The sequence below is a fragment of the Sturnira hondurensis genome, unplaced genomic scaffold, assembly GCF_014824575.4.
Source record: "Sturnira hondurensis isolate 20B ecotype Veracruz unplaced genomic scaffold, ASM1482457v3 Scaffold0004271, whole genome shotgun sequence".
Classification (NCBI taxonomy): Eukaryota; Metazoa; Chordata; class Mammalia; order Chiroptera; family Phyllostomidae; genus Sturnira; species Sturnira hondurensis.
Window position 1 is genome coordinate 1,995,926 of NW_028076902.1, and position 23,901 is coordinate 2,019,826.

At 36.9% G+C, this 23,901-nt stretch overlaps 1 protein-coding gene across 5 annotated transcripts in view; it reads left to right on the forward strand.

Annotated features, from left to right (window-relative positions):
* Positions 1–23,901, forward strand: part of FARS2 (phenylalanyl-tRNA synthetase 2, mitochondrial) — a 557,835-nt gene that overhangs the window by 184,674 nt on the left and 349,260 nt on the right. For all 5 annotated transcript variants that reach the window (XM_037045359.1, XM_037045361.1, XM_037045362.1 and 2 more), the window contains exon 4: positions 3,544–3,675. In XM_037045359.1, the coding sequence (XP_036901254.1) occupies positions 3,544–3,675 (132 nt within the window). The remainder of the gene's footprint in view (positions 1–3,543; positions 3,676–23,901) is intronic.

Genomic DNA, 23,901 nt, shown 5'->3' on the forward strand with positions numbered 1-23,901 from the left:
TTTAGTGGATTTTTTTTCCTGACTCCTGATATTTTGCATCTGAAATAAACCATACTCAATAGAGTTTTGATCTGATTATTCACTATCATATCTCTTAATATAAGATGCATATCAGGATGCTTTTTAACCTGCTATAACTATTCTTACTGTATTGAGGTTATAGTATGAAAACCAGATGAAAGTATATTTTGGGGGTAATATAAAAATATTCAATAAATAATTCCATGACCAGAGATCTAAAAAAAATTGCTGTTAATGTGTCAGTGTAACTGAAATTTAAATTGTTAGAATGTATAAAAGGGAATTGGTTTTTGGCAAAAATTACGCATTAATATAGTTAGTTGGCTTAGAAATAATTACGACTTATATTTGAAATGGATACACATGCTTCTCAAAAATGGAATTTTGGTTTTTGCCTGTTTGTGTGAAGAAAGCAGAATTTAAGAACTGAAGATATCTTTGAAGTAGTAGAACAAAGAAAATACATGGTTTATGGATTCGACATTCATTGCAGGGTCATATAGATTTAAAATGGAAACTTATATTAACCATCTTCATGCATTCTGAAAAACTTTGGCTAACTTCCCTGCCTTTTCTTGCTTTGCTGGTTGTACTTTTCAGGGTGGAACAGTTAACCTTTCATTACTACTGAGTGAGTCACCTGTAGGATCATAGAAGAACAAACTAAGGGCTGTGGTGGCAGAGGTCTTAACCCAAAGAAGAACAAGGGTTCATGCAACCAACACATGGGAAATTTACCTTAAGAATTTATTCAATATTTTAAAATTTAAATCCAAAGTTACAATTTTTTTTCCTAGTTTTATAAGTAGTAAAGAAAAAGCCCTTCAGTAAAAGAAGGTTTCTGGAGCAGGGGCAAGATCATCACATCACTTTTCACTTCAGTGCTTATGCTTTGATGTACCAACCACTCAGACGGGCCCCGTTTCTGGGGAGGTTCAGCCTCCCACAGACTATGCAGTAGGGATTTAGTTTGGTCTTAATAGACATTGATAATAGAACTACTGCAATCAACACTTGTGATTATTTTGAGGGCTTATTGAAGTCTCAACTTGTTTTTCTTTGACTAGGGGAAACTTAAGGTTTTGTAAGTGTGAGATAAAGCTATGTAAACTATGCTATTTTATTCAGAGTGTCCAAAGGAATAAATAAGGATGTATAAAGACATAATTAGTTTTTGTTGAGCTCACCTATATTTCAGGCACTTAGGTGATGTTGAATTACATGATGACGAAGTCATCATGTTAAACCTTGAGTCCTCCTCTTGCTTTTGGTAAAAATTGAACTAAGTATAAAAAGCCATGTACACAAAACTCATTTTTGTAAATTGCTTTCAGAATATGATTTTTACTTACCTACCAAGAGTTACCAGAAAGAATGATGAAAATTGTTTTGTGTGCCTGTCCTTTTGCACTCAGTTATATATCCCAGTGCATCACACATTTCTGTTTGCCAGCAGGATTGTCTCTGGAGAATTTTAATAAGAATATTGGTGGGGGATTATTGATCCCAATGAGGGACTGTCACACAGGTGTACAGGTACTTTCTTCCCAGACTACAGTTGTGAATCAGCAGTTGCTCTGCACGTAGGCAATCTGTGTAGAAAGGTCTGAGTGACTCAGGGGATCTGCAGACATTCTCCCATTGGCCTGCAGCAGGGCCTGCTTTTTATCTCAATTAGAAAAAAGTGCTGGCAAAACCTACTCAGTAATGAAAAGGAACGAACTGTCGATTGATATGTACAACAACATAGGTGATCTTAATTGTGTGGGATGAAAGAAGCCAGATGAAAAAAGGTACATTCTATATGATTCCACTTTTATAAATTCTAGGAAATGCAAACTCATTTATAGTGACAGAAAGAAGATCAGTGGTTGCCTGGGGTAATGAGGATGAGGAGAAGAGAGAGGAAGGGCTGATGGGCAGGTGGGTAGGATTATGGAAGGGTATGTGGAAACTTTGGGGGGTGATGGATATGTTCATTGTATTCGTTGTGGTGACAGTTTCATAAATGTATATGTATGTCAACATTTATTAAATTCTATGCTAAATGTGTTGTTTAATATTTGTCTATTATACCACATGCATGGTAAAAGGGGGGAATATTGTATTGCTATTATAAACAGAAATTAGTTATTCACTTGCCTTAGCAGGGAAATGGGAAAATAAATGCAACTAAAATAGATTAACAAAAGGAAAATCTATCTTCTGCAAAATAATTTGGGGTATAGGAAAGGTCTCTGTGTCTCATAATTTTATTCTCACTTGATTTTGGATTCTTGAAATATTTTTTTTGATGGGCAGGGAAATGTTTTAATTGTCAAGAGTAGGAATTTTGGAGTCAGGCTGACCTGGGTATAACTTAGTCACCTGCTACCTCTGTGCCTTTAGGCAAGACACTTTAGGTCTTTCTAATCGTTTTTCTCCCTATCTGTGAAGTGAGATGATAGAGGCATAGTAAGTGCTCAATAAATGGAAGCAATTTTTGGTGTTACTATTATTTTTTCACATTTTGATCCCCATTAGATTTAAAATGCATGAGGAAACACGGTATTTTAAATTCACAAAAGGGCATGTTATCATGCATGAGTACGTCCAGGAGTGTTTCCTCAAAGAAGAGAAAGATCGTTGCATGGACAGAAAGGAATGTAGGGTGGAGACCATTGGTGATATGCCCTGTGCCCACTTTTTTTTTGTGCTCCTCACAGTGCTCATCTAGTTACTAACTGACCATCTCATTTGGTTTCTCTGCTTTTAGTAACCTCTGCACTTTGTAGGCTTTGAGTTCATTAGTCTTTGCCTTGGTTAAGTAATGATATCATTGTTTATAAGTACCATACTTAATGATTGCTTATTGAGAAACTCATTCTAGCATTTAGCATGTACTTTGTTTCTTTAAAAGTATGTTTATCAATCATCTGTAGAAAAAAAGTTTAGACTTTTTAAATGGTTTACTTAAATTTAGCTGATCTTATTTTAATATTTTATTAAATATTAAAATTTTATTAAATATTAAAATTAGCTCATAAACTTAATTAAAAGTTAATATTTAGAGAAGTGAAAGTTGATTATCCTAAACTGATATGCAAGTTGATATGCATATTGATATGCATATTGATATCATATTGTTGATATGCAAGTTTGAAGGATAATACAGTAAAATATTTTTTCTTTAACTCTGAAAAGATGCCATTTTCACTTAAAGAAACTAGTAGAATTACTTGCTTTCCCATGATCTTGATCTAATTTTTCTTCTGCCAGGTAGTTTCAGGGATTTAACAGGTGATTGATTCAGTTTTAGAGGGTCCTGGAACTGCAGAAAGTACTTTTCATATTGAAAAAGACATACCCAGTTTTTTACAAGTTTTAAGATTTATTGCCTACCCCTATCAGGTTGCAAATTAATTTGTTTGCTATTTATTTTACTTAGAGTGTAGAAACTGGTGTCATTAGCTAAAGGATGAATTTGATCACGAGAAAGGGTAGAGTGCCTTTTAACACTGTTTTTATTTGGCATCTTTGCAGATCTGGACATTAGATGGGTAGACTGCTACTTTCCTTTTACTCACCCTTCCTTCGAGATGGAGATCAACTTCCATGGAGAATGGCTAGAAGTCCTTGGCTGTGGAGTGATGGAACAACAATTAGTAAATTCAGGTAGAAAAGAATCCAACTTTTTATTTACAGGCTCTCTTAAAAAACAACCTCCTCTCATTTAACCTCATGTACATACTTATTTACATACGCATTTGCATCTTCTTATAGGGATAGCCCTACCATCTTTCCTCTTAGTGCCCTCTAGACTTACCTCTGATACTTACAGTAACTCTGGAAGAACTTAATCTCTCCCACCTAACTTTTTAAAGGTTCTTTGTTTTGGAGATTTTTCTTGGTAGCACTTAGCCATTGGATTTGTACTTTGCTGTTTCATATTTGTTGGTGTGTTGCTTTTTAATTACCCCACTGGTTTTTGGTGCATGTCACATGAGTGTCATTTGTCTTCTGAACTGTTTAAGAACAAAGCCAATGTATAATCCTTTTTTTTCATATTGCAGATGTATCATACATACAGTAAAATGCAATATGAGAACACTTAGGCATATAATGTTTATTTGTTTGAGGTCCTCAATGTTGGCAGTGCCAACTGATGAAGACAAGAAGACTGGTCTCTATAAATTCTATCTATATCTATAGGTACTTGAGAAAGATCTTTCCAGCTCTTCTCTGCAGGACCATTGCTTACTAAAAATGATTATTTCTAAACTTAAGTTCAGAGCTGTGAGGTTTTTTTAAAAAAAGTCAACCATACTTAAATTTAAAAAAACAAAAAAAAAAACAGAACCCCTCCCAAACTCCTAAGTCAACCAAGGAAAAAAAAATATAAATTAACTTATTTATTGGAAATCTTGCAAAAATATCTCTTTAATGTAAATATATACTAATCCTCACTTTTATATTTGCCAGAGTTATTGTCACCTGTTCACCTTTGCCAATCTTAAGCTCTGCTTCTAATGATACTTAGTGAGAAGTATCTCTGTGTGTTACCACGTATTTGACCTCCTTTACCCTTTACTATTTCTCCTCCTCCCCACTTACCTCTCTGGTAAGCACCATACTGTTGTCTGTGTCTATGAATTTATGTTGTTTTTTGGTCTTGTTTGTTTATTTGTAGCTTTCAATTTTATTTCCCACATATGAGTGAAATTATATGGTTCTTGGCTTTTTCTGTCTGACTTATTCCACTTTGCATGATTTTCTCAGGGTCTACTCATGTTGTCACAAACAGCAGCATTTCAGTCTTTTCTTATGGATAATATTCTACTGTATATATATATACATATATATATATACACATATATATACACATACATACACACACACACACACACACACACACATACATACCACATCTTCTCTATATAATCATCTATTGAAGGACTTTTTGGTCGTTTCCATGTCTTGGGCACTGTGAATAATACTGCAGTGAACATAGGGGTGCATATACAGGGGTGAGCAAAAAAAGATTTACAGCTGTAAGTGAAATAGATTGAATTACTATTTATTTTTGTATCATATATTATTATTACTATTGAATACTATTAACTATTATTACTATTGAATTACTATTTATTTTTGTATCATATATTTTTCCATACAAACAACTGTAAATCTTCTTTGCCTACCTCTGAATCTTTAGAAATGAATGTTTTGGGATAGATACCCAGAAAAGGGGTTGCTGGGTCATACGGTAACTCTATTCTTAAATTTTTGAGGAACTGCCAGACTGTTTTCCACAGTGGCTGTACCAGTTTACACTCCCTCCAGCAGTGAACAAGGGTTCCTTTTTCTCCACAACCTTTCCAACTCTTGTTATTAATTTTCTTGTTGACAATAGCTGATCTATAGGTTTGAGGTGGTATCCTATTGTAGTTTTGATTTGCATTTCCCCAATAGCTAGTGAAGGGGAGTATCTTGTCATATATCTGTTGGATCAAAGACCTAAATATAAGACCTGAAACAATAATGTCCATAAGTTTAGTATGGACCTTACTTATGGACATGTTCTTAGAGAGGACTTCATGTATTTGACTTCAAAGGAAAGGGAAGTAAAAGCAAAAATAAATGAATGGGACTGTTTTGTTTTATGGACAAAAGGTTTGAAGGAATCCTTGGTGGTGTTCTCCCAGGAGTGCTTGGTGTCAGGGGCCAAAGCTAAGAAAGTAAATTAGGGGATGAGCATCTTACATATTAGTTGTCACTTGGAATTGTGCTTCCTAGTAATTGTCCAGTATCATTGATGGGTTTTTATGAGGTTTATTCACACAGTAATTGCTGAGTATAGTTATCTGAAACAGGTTTCCAAGTAGTCATTGCACATTAATGAGACTGCTGTTCTATAATTAGATTGGCATGTCAGGTATTCTTGAAGGAAATGACAAAGTGACCAAAAAAAAAAAAGAGAAAAGAAAGAAGACATCTAAGATGAAAGTATGTTTGAGAAATTCACAGTGTTGGTAGGATATGCTTTAAGTTGCCTGGAAATTATACACATAAAGTTGAATTTAAATATCTTGTGAGAGAGAGAGAAACTAAAGAAAAGGAAGAATAGATGGTTTTAGAAAAATTCTGTGTAGGCTTTGCTATTTGAACTTGAAGTTACTATGACAAAGCTGTGCTCTGTGTTCTCAGACTCAAATGTGTTTTGACATATATAGTTAAATCTTTAAACTGTGTGTCTGGAAGTCACTAACCCCAGACAATATTTATAATTGCAGCTTATTTTCTTATTTCTGAGTTTCCACGGCCCAGAGAAGATTATGTGCAATTCATTCCTTTAATACTCTTATATTTTCTTCCCTCCTCTCCCCTCCTATCACTTGTCTTTTAAAATAGAACATCCAAGAAACAATAAAGTTGATGGTTATAGATTGTCCTTCTTTAAAATTCTTACAGAGGTGCTGTATGCCAGCATCTCACTGACTGTTTTAGATGCTGTTTTAGATCAAATAGCTAGACAGTAGTGATGTGACTTGTCCAAGTCTTTGGGACCACATTTAGTTATGATGTCGTGCTACCTGAATAGCAAGGGACTAGAAATTCATTTCAAATGTATTCTCACATAGAATGAAGAACTGCAACCAAATGAAACAAACAACAACAAACAAGACTCTGTTCTGTAGTTGTTACCCTGAAGAAGGGCAATGCCGCCATGTGTATCATCTCCTGTGGTAGAGTGCATGATATTTGATTGCCATTTGAATAGTCAATGAAAACATTTTGTTGCAGAATTAAGTTGATTATGGCATATATGTGTTTTTGTGTACAAAATAAGATAATGCTCTTCCCAATAACTTATAGAATTTTACTTTAATTCTTCTTTAAGCTACAGTGTCTTTATTATTGCTTTCAGACTCTTAGATTTAATTATTATGAGGTGGGTGGTGACTGTTTATATAATGTGATTTTTTTTTCTTTGAGAAGATTTTTGAGGACAGTAAGGTGTTGTGTTCCCTGAATATTGCACACTTATTTCCAGCTGGGTTGACTCAGGCTGCTAATGTCTTTTCAGATAGCATGCGGAGCATGAACATCTAAAACCATCACCAGGGGCGATTATGGGTCGTGATTGTGCCAGGAAGGAATTTATTTATTGAGCTCCTGTAGGATTTAGAAGATTGTACATAGACCAGGGGCAGAGGTACGAAAGGCTCTGGAGTGGAAAATAACTTTAAAAAAATGGAATCACCTTCCTTACTTCTTCATTCAAATTTAAAAATTTACTCTTTTGGGGAAAAACTTGTAAATATGTACATGAATAGCTTTCAAGTTTTGAACAGTCATTTTTATTTTGTTCATTTGTTTGTCAAGTATTTTTAAAATTTCTTCTAAGGCTATAGAAAAGCAAATAAGTATTTTTGACTTTGAAAACAGCACAGCACACACAGGCAGAAAAATGAATGATGGCGGCACCATATGGTATTTGTAGTAGAGGACAGTGGGCAGGAGGGTAGGAGTGAGGGATTGAAGAAGTACCAAGCTATGTCCTGGCTACACTCAGGTTGGAATATGGTTGATAGGGATATTTGGAGGGTGCGCCCCAGAATAAGTTAGTTTCTGTTTGTAAAGGGTTGTATACTTTTACCTTCGCTTGGATACCCAGTTGGCATACCTAATGCTTCTTTCCTATGTAAGTGTAAATCTATTTCCAGTCTGTCCCTCTATTTGGTAGCCAATCGCTACAGCTTCTAGACACATTTATACGATTCATTGTTGATGATCTGTGTTGGTAAACTTTTAGATGGCATGAACCAAGACTATACCAGCTTTGCGTTACTTACAAGCAGACATGCCATTCCCTTACTTAGCATCTTGTGTGTGTGTGAGGCACTGTTCCAGACAAAAAAGGAACAAAAATCGATAAATGTGACTTCTCTCTGTAAAATCTGAAGTGTAGTAGTGAAGGAAAGACTGTCATTAAAGCATGGTAGTATAAGTGCCATTCTTGAGATGGAGTGTTGGGAGAAGTGAAGAGGGAACTCTCAGTAAAATCAGTGGAGGCATCAGAGGAGGTGGCATTTGAACTGGATCTTAAACAGTGGTGGTCAGCTGTGTGTCTAGTAATCAGTCACCTGGGTAGATTATGTAAAATGTCTGTTCACAGTGTCAGGTTCTGTAGGTCTGGGATGGGGACCAAGATGTGCATGTTAAAGAAATCTTGGGTAATTATTGTGAATGACCTGCACTCAGACCATGCCTCAAAAATTCTGTCTTTAGGACAGATAGAATATTTTCCTTAATATTGGGGTATAATTAAAGCATAATGAGCTAGACATATTTAAAGTATACAGTTTGGCCCATTTTTGACATCTGTACGTACTTGCAAAACCATCACACAATCAAGTTAATAAGCACTTTCATCACAAGCCAATGTATCCTTGTACCCTTTTTCTAATCTCTCTATCCCTGTCTCTTGCAGTCACTGATCTAACTCTGTCATTATAAATTACTTTGGATTTCTAGTTTTATATAAATGAGTCATACAGTATACATTCTTTATATTTAATTTTTCTTAGCATAGTGGTTTTGAGATGTTCATATTGTGTTTATCTGTCAGTGTTATATGTATCAAATGTTTCCTTTTTGTTTTGAGTATTGTTCCATTGTATAAATATACCCCCATTGGTTTATCCATTCACTTACTGATGGACATTTAGGTTGTTTTCAGTTTTGGGCTATTACAAATTAAGCTGCTATGAATATTTGTATAAAAGTCTTTGTGTGGACATATGTTTGCATTTCTCTGGAGAAGAAAACCTAGGGGTGGAATGGTCTATAAGTGTTAAATAGATCAGTGTAATTGAATTGTGTTCAGCCCTGAACACAATTATCATTGTGAAGTATCTATATTTATCTCTGGTAATTTTCTTATTTTTGAAGTCTGTTTAATTTTATTAAAATACACATTCTAGCATTACCTACGCCCTACTTGGTTACTTTATGTTGTTTAAGTGACATATATTACGTCTATGAACATTGGAAACTGTGCCATTCGCTTTTAAAACTTTTTTATTTAAATAGTCGTATGCATTTTAGATAACTTAAGAGAAAAACAGAATTATTTTATATTTACCTGGTTATTTACTGTGTCTCTTGTTCTTCCTTTACTCCTAAAGATTCATGTTTCCCTTTGGTGTTTTTTTCCTTTCAGTATGGAAAACTTAGCATTCTTATAGAACATGTCTGCTGGTGGTTTCTTAGTATTCCTTTGTCCCAGAATGTCTTTATTTACCTTTTATTATAAAGGATATTTTTATTGAGTATAGAATTCTGGATCAACAAATCTTTTTTCTCAACAATTTAAAGATATTGTTACATTGTCTTCTGCCTCTATGATATTGGTAGAGAAACGCATAGTGACTTCATTTGTTGTTCTCCTGTATGTAATGCCTTATCTTTCTCTAGCTACTTTCTAGATTTTTTTCATTATCTTTGTTTTTGTCAGTCTGTTTTTGACATGTTTAATGTGGTTTTCTTTGAGTTAATCTGTTTTGGGGTTCACTGAGTTTGAATCTGTAAATTTATGTCTTTCACCAGTTTAATAAGTTTCTTGTCATTGCATTTTTAGATAACTTTTCTGTTTCAATTTCTTCCTCCTCTGCTTCTGGAACTCAAATTATAACCATATTGGATTTGTAAATTTTATCCCAGAGATCCCAAGATGTGGCTCATTTTTTTCTATCCTTTTTCTCTGTTATTCATATCTGATAATTTCTGTTGACCCATCTTCATGTTCAGTGATTCTTTCCTCCTTTCTACTTTGCTGCATTGGTCAACAAATATATTTTATTTAATTTTAGATTTTTTTTTAGTCTTAAAAATTGTATTTTGTTATTTCTTGTTGTTCCTATTTCTGTGATAACAATTTCTATATTTTCATTTTTCTCAAATGGTTGTTTTTTTAACCTCATGGAGCATGGTTACAATAGTTACTTTAAAATCTCTGGTAGTTCCAACATCTGGGTCATCTCAAGGTAGACTGCTGTTAAGAATTGGTCACATTTCCCTTGCTCTTTGTTAGTTTTAGATTGTATGCTGGAAGTTGTCCATCATAAATTGTGTACACTGAATCTTAATATAATCCTGTGGTAACTGTTGATATTTTCTTTTATTAGATAATCAACCTGGCGAGGTTTAGGTCTTAGGTTCTGACTTGCTTCCTGTAGGCAAAGATTTCAGATCTCAGTGTAAGTCTTTGCTGTGCTGATTTGTATCTGTCCTCACATATGTATTTCAGAGGTTAGTTTGAAACTTACGTGAATATTACACTTGTCAGTTTAATTTCCTCAGTCTGCTGTGCTGGTTTGAGCCTGCATTCTGCATGTATAGCTCAGGGGTTAGGTTGATACTTGTGCACGTAGAATTGGGGCATCTTTTGAGGGGTCAGTTGTCTATTCCAACTTACAGAAGCCCTTTCTTTCCCTGTGTGCAGAAAAACAGGTTTCTCATCGATGTAGTGCAGCTCTGCACCTGGGACCCATCTTTGGGGCAAAAGGATGTGAGAAAATGAGCAAAAAATTCTGTACAACTCATCCCGTGTTTTTACCTGAGATTTTTACTCTTAATCACAATTTGTCTGTTTGCTTTCCAGAGTGCTGTGTTAGTTCTTTTCTCTACTTGTCCAGGGATTTGTGGTGTAATCAGAGTCAGGATTATGTCTGACTCCAGGTCAGATTGTTAAGACACTCCAGGTGAGAGAATAATTGCATCACATAACAATGTGGTACCAGGAAAGTGTGGGTGTGTTGGCTCAACTGCATATTTAATCCATTGACTTTATTAATCAGTATTAAGCATTGTGAATTTTTGAGGTAAAACAACCAGGTGGGGCCTAAGACCTGGCAAACTCTGGCTCCTTTCCTTTCTTCTTCTCTTTCCCTTTTTCTTCCTCCCATCCTTTCCTTTATTCTCTTAACTGTCTTCTCTTCTTTTAAGTCACTGTTGATCTTTTTAGTGCTTTTTCAGAAAAGCAAACAGATATGCATCATCCTCATGTGTAGGTTTTGCCTTGTGTTTTCTCCTAGTGGCTTATTTTCAAGCTGTCAAAATAGGGATGTCAGTTCAAATATTTACATAGCCTTTGTCCCTTTTCCCTTTTCGAAATGGATAAAATGGCAAGATTTTTTTCTGATATAAAAGCACACTGTAATCATTGAAAGATTAAGAAAATAAAGTATGAAAAAGTAATTCTGTTGTCACTTAGGTAAAAACTTTAAAAATATACATATGTATAATTATTAGATATACTTAATTATATATGTAAAATGTATTTTTTATAAAAGTAGAATTATACTTTGAATTTTTGTGCTATGCATTTTCACAAGAAATTTGACATGAGTGTCTTTCATATTACCAAATATCTATCTCAGTCATCATTGTTAATAGCCACGTAGCCATTGTCAATGAGTCTTTTTGGCATTTTTGTATTGATGTGTTGTTCAAAATAAACAATCTTTATACATATGTCCTTGCACACTTGCCTAATATTGACCTGGGATAAATTTATAGAACTGGAACTCTGGCTTTTTCTCCTCCATCGTTTACCAGATACACACTGGAAAAAGCACCTACAGTATTTGAAAGTACCTCTTTTCCCACACCCTCAGCACTGATCACTATTAATATCTTTTCTCTTTGCATTCAAAAGGAAAAAATGTTGTACTGGTATTATGTTAATTTCTTTTTCTCTGGTTACTAGTGTAGTTGCACATGTTCCAGAAGGTTTTAGTTTTGTCTGTTTCCTGATGGCACTTGAAAGGGTCCTAGTATATAAACTATGTCTTTTCCATTTATTGTCCCACCTCATGTTATACTTTTGTGTACCTAACATGTGCACTTTGTATTTTACTGAGAACATCTCAGCCGCCTTAAGTAAACTCTCAGCTTTTCTCTTCCCCATCATAGGATTTTCCTATATTTTCACACAGTTTCTATTCTTTGCCAAGACTAGGTAACACTAGCTCTAGACTTTATGCCTGTATTCTAAGGAAATATTCCCTTAGAATTCTATTCCCTTAGAATCTGACTGCGTCCCTCATCCTTATTTTCTTGCTGCATATATTCTCTTCAATTGATTTTGTAAATATTTTGTTTAAATATTTATTGAGGTAAAATTCACATAGCATCATATTAACCATTTTGAAGTGAACAATTCAGTGGCATGCTAGTACACTTATTATGTTGTGCTGTCACTCCCTCTGCCTAGTCTTTTGTGTTTCCATTATTCCAAAGGGGAACATTGTACCCTTTAAGCAGTTTCTTTCTGTTCTCTTTTCCCCAGCCCTTGGCAGCCATGTTCAGTGTTTTGTCTCTATAGGTTTATCTGTTAGGATTTCTTATAAATGGAGTCTTCAGTATGTCACCTTTTGTTTCTGAATTCTTTTGCCTGACATAATGTTTTGGAGGTATACCCACATCCTAGCATATATCAGTACTTCAGTGCTTTGCATGGTGAATAATATTTAACTGTGTGCATATACCACAGTTTACCCATTTGTCAATTGATGGGCATGTAGTCTATTTCTGTTTTGGCTATTGTGAACAGTGCTGCTGTAAACATGATGGTACATGTACTTTTTTTAGTCATTTTTTTCAGTGCTTTTGGGTATATATCTAGGAGTGGAACTGCTGAGTCATATGATAATACTATATGTCACGTTTTGAGGAAATACCAAACTGTCTTCCACAACAACTAAGCCATTTTTCTGGCCAACCTGCAGGATATGAAGGTTCAATTTCTCCATTGCCTTGCCAGTGTTTCCTTTTTTCTGTTTGCTTTGTGTGGCATTGTTTTGTTTTATAGCCATCCTAGTAGGTGTGGTGTGGTACCTCATTGTGGTTTTAATTTTCATTTCCTGAATGACTTATAATGTTAAACATCTTTCCACATACTTGTTAGTTTTTCCTATATTTTCTTTGGAAAAAATATCTGTTCAAGTTCTTTGCCTGTTTTTTAAATTTGATTGTTTATTTTTTTGTAGTTCCATTTTAACAGGTCTCTGTGTATTCTGGATACTAGGTCCTTATCATATGTAAGTATTTTATTCAATTCTGTATGTTTTCTTTTAATTTTGTTTATAATGTTCTTTGAAGTATGAACATTTTTAATTTTGATATAGTCTAGTTTTCCATTCTTTTGTTTCTTTTGCACCAGCTTTTGGTCACATATCTAAGAATCCATAGCCACATCTGAGGTCAAGAAGATTTATCCCTGTTTTCTTTTAGTGTTTTGTGATTTTAGCTCTTCTATTTAGGCCTTTGGTCCATTTTGTGGTGACTCGTGTGTGTGATACGAGGTAGAGGTCCGTTTTCAGTCTTTCCCATGTGCACCTCCTATTGTCCCATCACTTTTGTTGAAGAAAACATTCCTTCTCCATTGAAAGATCTTGGCACTCCTGTTGAAAATCAATTAACCGTAAATGTCTGGGTTTATTTCTGGACTCTTATTGATTGTAATCCACTGTTCTAGATTTCTGTCCTCATGCTTAGTGCCATGCTGTTTAGATTCCTGTAGCTTTGTAGTGAGTTTTGAAATTGGAAAGTGTGAGTCCTCCAACTTAGTTTCTCTTCTATCCATTCTCTAATCTTTGCCATAAACTCGCTAAAATCTTTCTAATTAAAAATGACTAGTTTCCTTAAGTTTTTTTCATTGAAATACTTTATCCTTATACTGTATCCACTTGCCTGTCTGTCTGTCTATCTATCTATCTATCTATCTATCTAGCTGTTATCTTCCAGTCCATTATTAGAGCTATCAATCCATTATCCACCACCCAGCTTAAGAGACAGGACATAATGTAAATGAAGTCCCCTGTATATCCCTTCCTGTTAGTATCCATCTTTTCCTCCCTCCTGTGGGCAATCACTATTCTGAATTTGGTGATATTATCTTGATTTTTATTATAGTTTTAATATGTACTTTTAAAAACAAGTTAACTTTCAAGCCTCTTCAGATTTATTGGACAGCCCGAGACTGTTTTTCAAAGCAGTTGGGCCAATTTCTACTGTCTTGAGCCTGTATGAAAGTTCTTGTTGCTCTACAACATCTTCAGCACTTTGTTTTGTTCAACTTATTTTGCCAATATGGTAAGTTTAAAATAGTATCTTACTTTGGTTTTATTTGCTTTTACCTAATTGCTATTAAGGTCAAACACATTTTTATATATTTATCTAACATATTTTTTCTTTTGTTCATTTTGAGGTGGGTTTATTTTTCTGTTTGTCTTTTTTAATTGATTAGTAGGAACTCATCATTTCTTTTGACTATAGCATTCCCCTCTTATACATCGGGGATACCTTCCAGGATCCCCTGTGGACGCCTGTAACCATGGCTGGTACTGAACCCTGTTTGTGTGTATGCATATGTAAAGTGTTTTTCTGTACATACATACTTATGACGAAGTTTAATTTATATGTTAGGCACAGTAAGAGATTAATAGCAACAATTAATTATAAAATAGACCATTGTAACAATATACTGAAATAAATGGTGTGTGATTGTGGTCTCTCTCTCTCAAAATACCTTATTGTACTGTATTCACCCTTCTGATGATGATGCGAGGTGAAACAGTGCCGTGTCAAGTCAAGAACTTCACCCTTTGCACTTGAAGGAAGCACTTTTGGGCTTCTTTTCACATATCTGAGTTGCAAGAATGGCTCCTCTTGTGTTTTGGGCCATTATTAAGTGAAATAAGGGTCACTTAAATGCAAGCACTGTGATCGCTTGCCAGTGGATCTGGTACCTGAGATTGCTGCTCAGTGACTAGTGAGGCAGGGAGTGTGCACGGCGTGAACGTGCTGGATGAGGGGTGATTCACGTCCTGGCGTGATGGAGTGGCGTGTGGGAGATTTTATCACGCTATTTAGAGGGATGCTCAATTTAAAACTGGTAAATTGTGTATTTCTGGAATTTTCAATTTAATATTTTTGGACCATGGTTGACTGTGGGTAACTGAAACTGCGGAAAGTGAAAACCATGGAAGGGGCCTGTGGCACTGTACTAACCATTTGTCGTGTTCACGTATTGCAATTGTATTCTCCAGGTTTGTGGCTTTCCTTTTTTTCTCCCTAAGTTACTCTTTTATAAATGGAATATACATGTATTTCTTATTTGTGTAGCTTTAGGTTTCTTTATATAACATCATTCTTCAAAAAAGTCACTTTGTCAGGGAATGTGAGTAGGTATAAGTTGACAAGTTCCATAACAAGTAACTCTTCTGCTTGTCATGCTTGATTGTGGTAGTTTTAAGTCTCCGATGTTATTGCTAGAGCATTCATATTTTCAGCATGGGAATTCTAAATATCTGATGATTTTCAAATATCTACCCTCTCTCTCCTAATGTTCTGTCAGATTGGGTCCCACCCTCTGTGACAGTTTCTCTGGATTGGGAAGGTGTGTTCTAGGAGCCGTTTGTTTGACTAGGAAATGTAGCTTCGGGCTTGTTTGGGGACTCCAGGTATACTGTTGACACAGAATTTGACTTGTTTCCTGGTATTATTCTTAGTTCTCTCTAATCCTGCTCAGTATTTCTGTTATTGCAATAAAGTAAGGCTTTTGGTAGCTTGATTCAAGTTACTCTATGTGTATATATTTCTGATGTCTTGGCAGCTATTGTAATATGTGTTGCATACTGTCTGTAGCATGATTTTTGTACATAGGAAACTTCTGGAAAGCAGAGATTGTATTCTGCTTATTATTTTCAATGTCTGAGGTCTTACATATTTGGCAAATATGAGGCAATTGTCATTTAATTCCGCAATCCTTCACCCATCAATGTGAATTGAATTTTTCTTTTTTTCAACTGTTTTTCTTTTTCCCTACTTTGTCTCCCTTTCATGAAACAGTAACCCTGATAACACAAAACAATTATTTGCTTTTTTCTTTTTTTATGGTTTACATTATTACAAATGTTTCCATTCTCCCCTTTTGACCACTTGCCCTGCCCATGTCTCTTCTTTCCTCTGGCCATCACCACACTGTTGTCTGTGTCTGTGGGTTATGCATCTACAAGGTCTGGCCAGAACCTATCCAGCCATATAATATGAAGACAGACATTCATTGAAGAAGATTACAAGATACAAAAACCCTGTACATAGGACAATGAAGCCTCAGTCTCCTTCAAAGTAGGAACCATGGGGCCTCACCCAGTTCTCCCAATTGCCCTCAGCTGCTCCGTCGTTTTTTCTGGAATCTGTCTGAAATCTGTTCTTTTTCGAAGGCGATTTTAGTTTTAGCCACCAAATCTGGGCTCTAGGAATGTTGAATCACCTGATTTGATGTTTTGCTAAAAAACTGCACAAGATGTGATGCGTGAGCAGGTGCATTGTGCTTTGAAATATGCTTTGAGATGTGCATTGTGCTTTGAGATGAAGGTGCCAGTCAACAGGTGCCCATAACTGTTGCTTTCTGAATCATCTGAATAGCTTCCATGGAGGACTGGTCAAGCTTAATGCAACTTTAGATGCAGATTTATTGTTCTGTTCGCTCAGTCATTTTGAATGAGATGGCCACACAGTACACATGCTCACTCAATCAATGGCATCTGCCACCCACTGACTAGTACAGTGAAGTCATCATTATCCATACATGTGCCTCCAGTCCACTCTCCTTGGATGCATAAGGAGAGTGGACTGGACACACTCTCCAGTGCATCCAGATTACATTGATACTGCCCAAACCATTCTAATTAGATTAGTAATGGCTGGACTTTTTCCGGAGAGACCTCGTATGTTGTTTGGCTAATTTCTTTGCCTTCTTTCATCCAATCCTCCCCACTCCCTTTCTTTCTGACAGCTGTCAGTGTGTTCCATGTATCTGTATCTCTGTTTCTATATTGTTCTCGATTATTTTGTTCATTAGATTCCACATATAAGTGAGATCATATGGTATTTTCTTTCACTGACTGGCTTATTTTACTTAGCATGATAATCTCCAGGTTTATTCGTGTTGTAGCAAAAGGTAAGAGTTTCTTCTTTATAGCCACATAGCCATTTACACACCCATTGTGTAAATGTACCATGGCATTTTTATGTATTCACCTACTGATGGGCACTTGAGCTGTTTCCAATACTTGGCTATTTTAAATAGTGCTGCTATGAACTTAGGGGTGTATATAATGAGTATATTCTTTTGAATCAGTGTTTTGGGATTCTTAGGATATATTCTCAGAAATGGAGTTGCTGGGTCTAAAGGAAGTTTCATTTTTAATTTTTTGAGGTATTTCCATATTGCTTTCCACAGTGGCTGCACCAGTTTGCATTCTCACCAACAGTGCACAAGGGTTCCTCTTTCTCCACAGTCTTGCCAGCATATGTTGTTTGTTGACTTATTGATGGTAGTTATTCTGGCAGGTGTGAGATGATATCTCATTGTGGTTAATTTGCATCTTTCTGATGATTACTGACACTGAACATCTTTTCATATGTCTATTGGCCATGTGTATGTCCTCTTTGGAGCAATGTGTATTCAGGTCCTTTGCCCATTTTTTAATTGGATTGTTTGTCTACTTGGTGTTTAGTTGTATCAGTTCTGTATATATCTTGTAAATTAACCCCTTATGACATGTGATATTTGCAAATATATTCTCCTGTACAGTGGGTTCCCTTTTCATTTTGTTGATGGTTTCCTTTGCTGTACAGAAGATTTTTAGTTTGATGTTGTCCCATTTGTTTATTTTTTATTTTGGCCTGGAAAATAAACTGGCAAAAGTATTGCTAACAAGAGATGTCTAAGATTTTACTGCTTATATTTTCTTTTTCTGCCACTATGAGGCTTAGAGTAGTTTGTGAGTTTCTAGATAAGAGATTCGGATTAGGAAGAATATGAATATTTGGCAAGTTTGGATTGTTATAGATTGTCATTTCTTTCATTAAGCTACATTATTTTTCCCAGTTATTTCCATCACCTTGTACCCATGTGCTTTGAGTGCTACTTTGAAGCACTTTCCACTGTGGGAAAAATATACTGCTCTGCTGCATTAATTTTTGGCTTGGCCACCTGGCTACTTTGGCCAATGGGGTATTAGCAGATGTGATATAAACAGAGACTTGAAATGTACTTGGCAGCTGTTTTGTCCTCTTTTGTTTCCACCTTTGTTATGAGATGAACATGCATAGCCTGCTGGTTCTAAAACAGTAAGAAGCATGTGGTGTGAACTTGAACCAACCCTGGAGCCTGAAGCCCATCTCAGTCTGGACCAGCTGAGCCCCATCTCCAAAGGCACGTAGTGGTTTGTACATACACAGTAACTCTGATAAAATGTATATTATGGTTGCCTTGAACATTCTTTCTCAGCTTACCCAGGGCTCACACAGTGTGCTTACAGTTCTCTCCTTCAAAACCATTGCATAGAATTCATTTATTTTATTTAAACTTTTCCTCACTGCCTCCCTTTCTAGCTTAGTGAGAAAAAGATGATAGGGAAAGAGCTTGGCTTTTTCTGTTTTTCTCCCTTCCTAGAGAAGTCTTTGAAATAGATTCCCAGTATTTTAGTTTGTGGAGTGGGTAGCTTTCCTAAGCCAGGCAGGGATTGGGAGTGGGATTTATCTAGAAAGTTGTCCACACTTGTATTTTTGAAATGCTATAGTATATTGTGTGCATGCGGGTGCACATGCATTCTCAGTATACATTGTTTAAAGTTCTGGTTCCAGGTGTCTGACTTCAGTCAGTCTCATGTAAATAACTCTAGAATCACTAGAATCTCCATGAGAACAGGAATTTTTCTGGTTTTGATCACTTACTGTCATATTCTGAGTTCCTAGAACAATGCCTATCATATCATGGGCACTCAATATCCATATTATAAAATGAACAATGGCTACCTGAGTGGGTGGATCTCCCCTTCTTCATCCTGATGCTTGCTGTTCTTTTTCCAGGCTCATTGAAATAGTAAAATGTGAAGGGATATCCCCCGCCCTTGTTTCCCAAGCTGGCCCTTGGCCTCTCTGCTCTTAGCTGCAGTTCCCAAGTCAACAGGAAGAGGCGGTGGGAAGCACTGCCTTGGAGGGCCTTGGAGTCACGATCTGCCCATAGTCAGGCCCCCAAGTCCTTTAGGGGAAGGGTCAATCTCACGTTTTTCATCTGTAAAATAAAATGATATAATCTCCAGATTTCCTTTTAGCTTTCAGATACCATAATTCAGCCTTCTAAACCAGAGATCGATGGATTATTTATTTATTTATATTGTTGTTCAATTACAGTTGTCTCCATTTTTCCCCCATTACTCTCCCCTGCCCTACCCAGTTCTCACCTCCCACAGTCAGTCATCCCCCCAACCCCACCCTGATGTGGACACCGGCCTGCAGTGTCCTCATTGTTATGGATGAAATGAAACATTCACATGGACTACCTAGTCCTGTGGAAGAAAAGGGTAAGCTGCTTTGCTCTGAAGGGGAGCAAAAGCTGTGGCCTCCGCCATGACAGGCCTTCATTGGGTTTCTGGGCACATTGCATGATGGTCCTCAATTATTGTGCACAGGTCGCTTTAGGTGGTTACCTTTTACAGAAAACAAAGGAGCCAATGCTGCTAATCACATCACAGAAGAGGGCTATTTGCAAATGAAAAGGGAAAAGTGGTTGAACCAGTTACAGTCCATACTGGGGAGTTTTAGAATGGATTTTAGGAACTTATTTTGCAGTAATGTTTGCCACAATCTCAGGTGAGGGGGTTTTTAGCAAAAGCAAGACTCAAAGTGGCCTAGGCATATTGCAGGCCTGATTTCCCACAGGAGAACCTATCCATGGGCATGGGTCCTATAGAAGCTTCCAAGTGGAAGCTGGGCCCGCACCATGCAGCTCCTATGTGGAGAACGGTCTCCTACACCACTCCTGTGTTGTCCTTGTCTGTGGGTCCTTTATACATGTTCCTTGACATGACCCTTCCCTTTCTTTCGTCCATTATCCACCCCTCCCTTCTGGTCACTGTCAGTTTGTTCTTTGTTTTCATGTCTCTGGTTCTGTTTTGCTTACGTTTGTTTTGTTGATTAGGTTCCACCTACGGGTGAGATCATATGGTATGTGTCTTTCACTGCCTGGCTTATTTCACTCAGCATAATGCTCTCCAGTTCCATTCATATTGTTGTGAAGATTTTTAATATTCATAAAACCCACAGGGAAATTTTTGTTTTCCAGCACCACAAGGAAAATTGCGTAGCAGCAAGACTGGAGCAAATGGTTGGTTAGCCAGGTTGATCTCTCACACCTCCTTAAAGAAACTCTCAGAGTCTTGAACAAAAAAGGTGCACATATGATTGGACTTAATTTAAACTATGAAACTGATGCTTCATGAGATCACTGCAGCTTTGCAAGCAGGTAGTGATATGCTCCTCAATGGCTCAATTTTATTTTTTTCCCTTGCAAAAATGCAATTTAGAAGTTCAGGAATTATTTATGATACTGTGGGGATAAACACAATCTGCTAAGTTATTTTTCTTGTGTAATTTTTTTCAGGATCTGTTTCTGTATGTTAGGCTGGAAGCAGTGTCTTCATGAAATGGCCATTTTGTGATGTTCACGGGTGAAGTGAAATCGTGTTATTAGGCAAAATTTATACCAGGTTTTCAAATTGTGTTTTTTAATTGGCATAATTCAGGAGTTTGGTCAAATGTGGTATTTCTCAAAGCACGTAACACAGAACCCTGGATATTATTAGGTGTTTCACAGAAAAAAAAGATTTGATATTCAGCTAAGTGTGGAAAATAGAAAGGAGTTCTATTGCTCTCTTTATTGGAAAGCTTCTCTGAGCTAAGAAGAACTAAGTCTGTGCAAGGGATAGAGTGAGCACCATGTCCCACACTTATTTTGATCAGAGTCCCTTTATGAAAAAATTCTTTTGGTGTAGTGTGTCCCAAGAAGAGCTCTTAGGGAAATGCTTGTTCATTGGCTGCTGGGTTGACAGTAAACTAGGAGGGTAATTGAAGTGTATTTGGGGGAGGTGATGATTTAGTACAGTAAGATACTGTTTTAAAATTATACCTTGATGAGTGCCTTCAGTATGAAGGGAGGCAGCTGATATTAATATACAGAATTTAGAACATTTACTTTAGACTGTTTTTTGTGGGACCCTGGCAATTGAGAGTGTGCGGGCTTTGAAGGCATTTGGAAGGAAAAGCTCTCAAAGTCCGTTATTCAGTACTTCCATTTGTTAGAGTCAACCTTAACTCTCTTTGTCTGTTCCTTCAACAAACATTTATTAAGTATTATGTGGCAGGCACTATGTGAGGAGCTGCAGATACAGAGATTATTTCTGCCTTTGAGAGATTTACGGTCCAGTGGGAGAGACTGACAGGTCATCTACTATGTCCTTGGTGGTGTGATTGTACTAGAAGCAGTAAATGGTTCTTTGAGAAACTGGGCAAGGCTTCGGTAAGGTTTCAGTGCTTCAGCTGAGCCAATACGATTGAGCAGGTCACATGATGGGGGTAGGATGAAGAGGAGATCTTTTCCAGGCAGAGAGTGGCTTGTGCAAATAGACACAGAGCGGGATGCAGCACTGCTTGTTCTGGGAAGAATGCTTAGTGTAGAGTGCTGGAGAGACCAGGGGGGCTGTGAATCAAGTGGAGAAAGCTGGAAACCTCCTTGGTAGTGGTCAGCTCTGGAAGGGTTTAGAAAGCAAAATAAAAGACCTTAAGTCTCATCCTCCTGGTAATTGCACATGACTGAAGGATTTTAAATAAGAGGGAGGTGTGGCGTTACTGGGGATAGTGAGTGGAAGAAGTGCCAGTTCAAACACAGGAGTCCAGGTGAACAGTGTGGACTAAATGATGAGAGTGGGAGCTGAAGCAGTGGCAGGAGCTGGGTAGAGGGGCCCAATTAGAATTAATCTTAGGAATTAGCCAGGCTTTGTGTGCACAGGGCCCATGTTCTTGGCATGATGATGTTATATGTGTAGCAATCAGATAGTTCTTGTTGCAGCTTTCCCAAACATGACTGATACACAGAACCTTTGGGTCTACTTCCCCACTGTACGTCCTTCAGAGAATGAGAGGTGAATTTTACACCTCTCCCACCTATACCTTCAGTTGCCTGAACCATAAATAACTACCACGACTTCTTTCTCATTATGAAGGCATTTTTTAAAGTACGGAAGCAGATCTCTGAAGTTAAAGAAGTTACTTATTTTTTTCTGCTTTAAAAAGAGCTCTTCTGAATTGTATAGGGTTCAAGCCCTACAAAACCTGGATTCATTCCTGGATGAAATGCATGTGGTGAAGATGGCTCAATTCAGGGGTGTCCAACCCACAGCCTATGGGCCTCATGCAGCTCAGGATGGCTATGGATGTGGCTTTACACATAATTGTAAATTTACTTAAAACTTTGTTTTTACTCATCAGTTTTTGTTAGTGTTTGTGTGTGTAATGAGTAGCCCAAGACGACTCTTCTTTCAGTGTGGCCCAGAGATGCCAAAAGTTGGACACTCCTGGGTCTAGACCATTGTTGTGGGTCTCCTTGGACAGGTTTTCTCTGGGCCCTGAGTCCAAGTGTGTGCTTAGAGAGTAGCTGGTCGATGAGTCTTCTACATTGCTTGTATGACACACAGACATATATACCTCTACTGAGCAAACCCGAAATGGTCTTTGTATAGCTCCCTGTCTTTCTGTGTGAGACTTTAGTTGACTCATTTCATTATGGCCATTCTTCCTTATCCATAGCTAGTTACTTCTCTACTAAACATAGAGGGCTCTAGGCATTGGATTCCTCATTAGTTGCACCTACATTCTTTGTCAGTGTTGACTGGAATAGCAGGAATATGGGAAAGGTAAGGAACAGAAAGGGTCAGTGTCTCCTAGGACTTGCTTATTCTGGTATTTACTAGCTACTGCTGACTGGTTTCATTGATCACCATGGGGTAGGTGTGCATGTTTCTGCAGAAAAATATCAGGAGCTTCAGACCAGAAAGATATACCTTCACTTGACAAATACATTTATCACTCAATATCTTTGAATCTCAGTACCTAATCTATAAAGCAAGAATAATAATATACACCTATTTTGCTTGGGATGAAGAGTAAATGAATTAATGCATATAATGTGCTTAGTGTGGTGTCTGGTGCATATTAAGTGATCAGAAAGTATTAGATCCTTTCTCCTTTAATTTTAACCTTTCCATCTTTCAGAGAGCATTAAAGTAGGACATATTTTCAGATATCATTAACTCCTGATCTCCTAAAGTTACACATCAACTTTTGCATCTCTTTGTGTAGGACCATTTGGGGCAGGGGGAGTGGGCAATGGAACAAGGGAGAGTAATTATAGTTTTATTCGATTTTCAAAGGACTCTATGGCTTAAAAATGTTAAGAACCACTGATCTAGTCTAATATCCTTATTTTGCATGTGAGGAATTAGAGTTTTTTAGTAGAGCAGTTTTAGGTATGTGTGATAGAGAAACAAATGCAGCTGTGATTTGAGGGGCACTGAACAATTCCTGACTAATAATGCTGCCTGCCTTAAGGACCTAAATGAGACAAGAGCAACTTGTTAGGTGAAGTTCCTCAGTGCCTAGGAGGGCAAAATATTCATCAAATGTTTATTGAGGAAAAGGTGATGAAGGCAGGTAGCATTTTTTTGAAAGCTAGATGGTTGGCAAGTGAAGATGAGTAAGACAGAGATTCTGCCTTCAAGGAACTAATGGCCTAATGAGGGATATAGTCACATACAGAGCCCCAGAAACATAAGTTATCACACCAGGTAACAGGTAGATTCAGCAACCAAAGCTGTCTCTGGGAGTCAGGAAAGATATCCCAGATAGTACATTACCCTGAAGATGTGTTACTTTACCTTGATTTTGAAGAATTCTTAGGTCTGTGCCAAGAGGAGATGTAAGACCTTT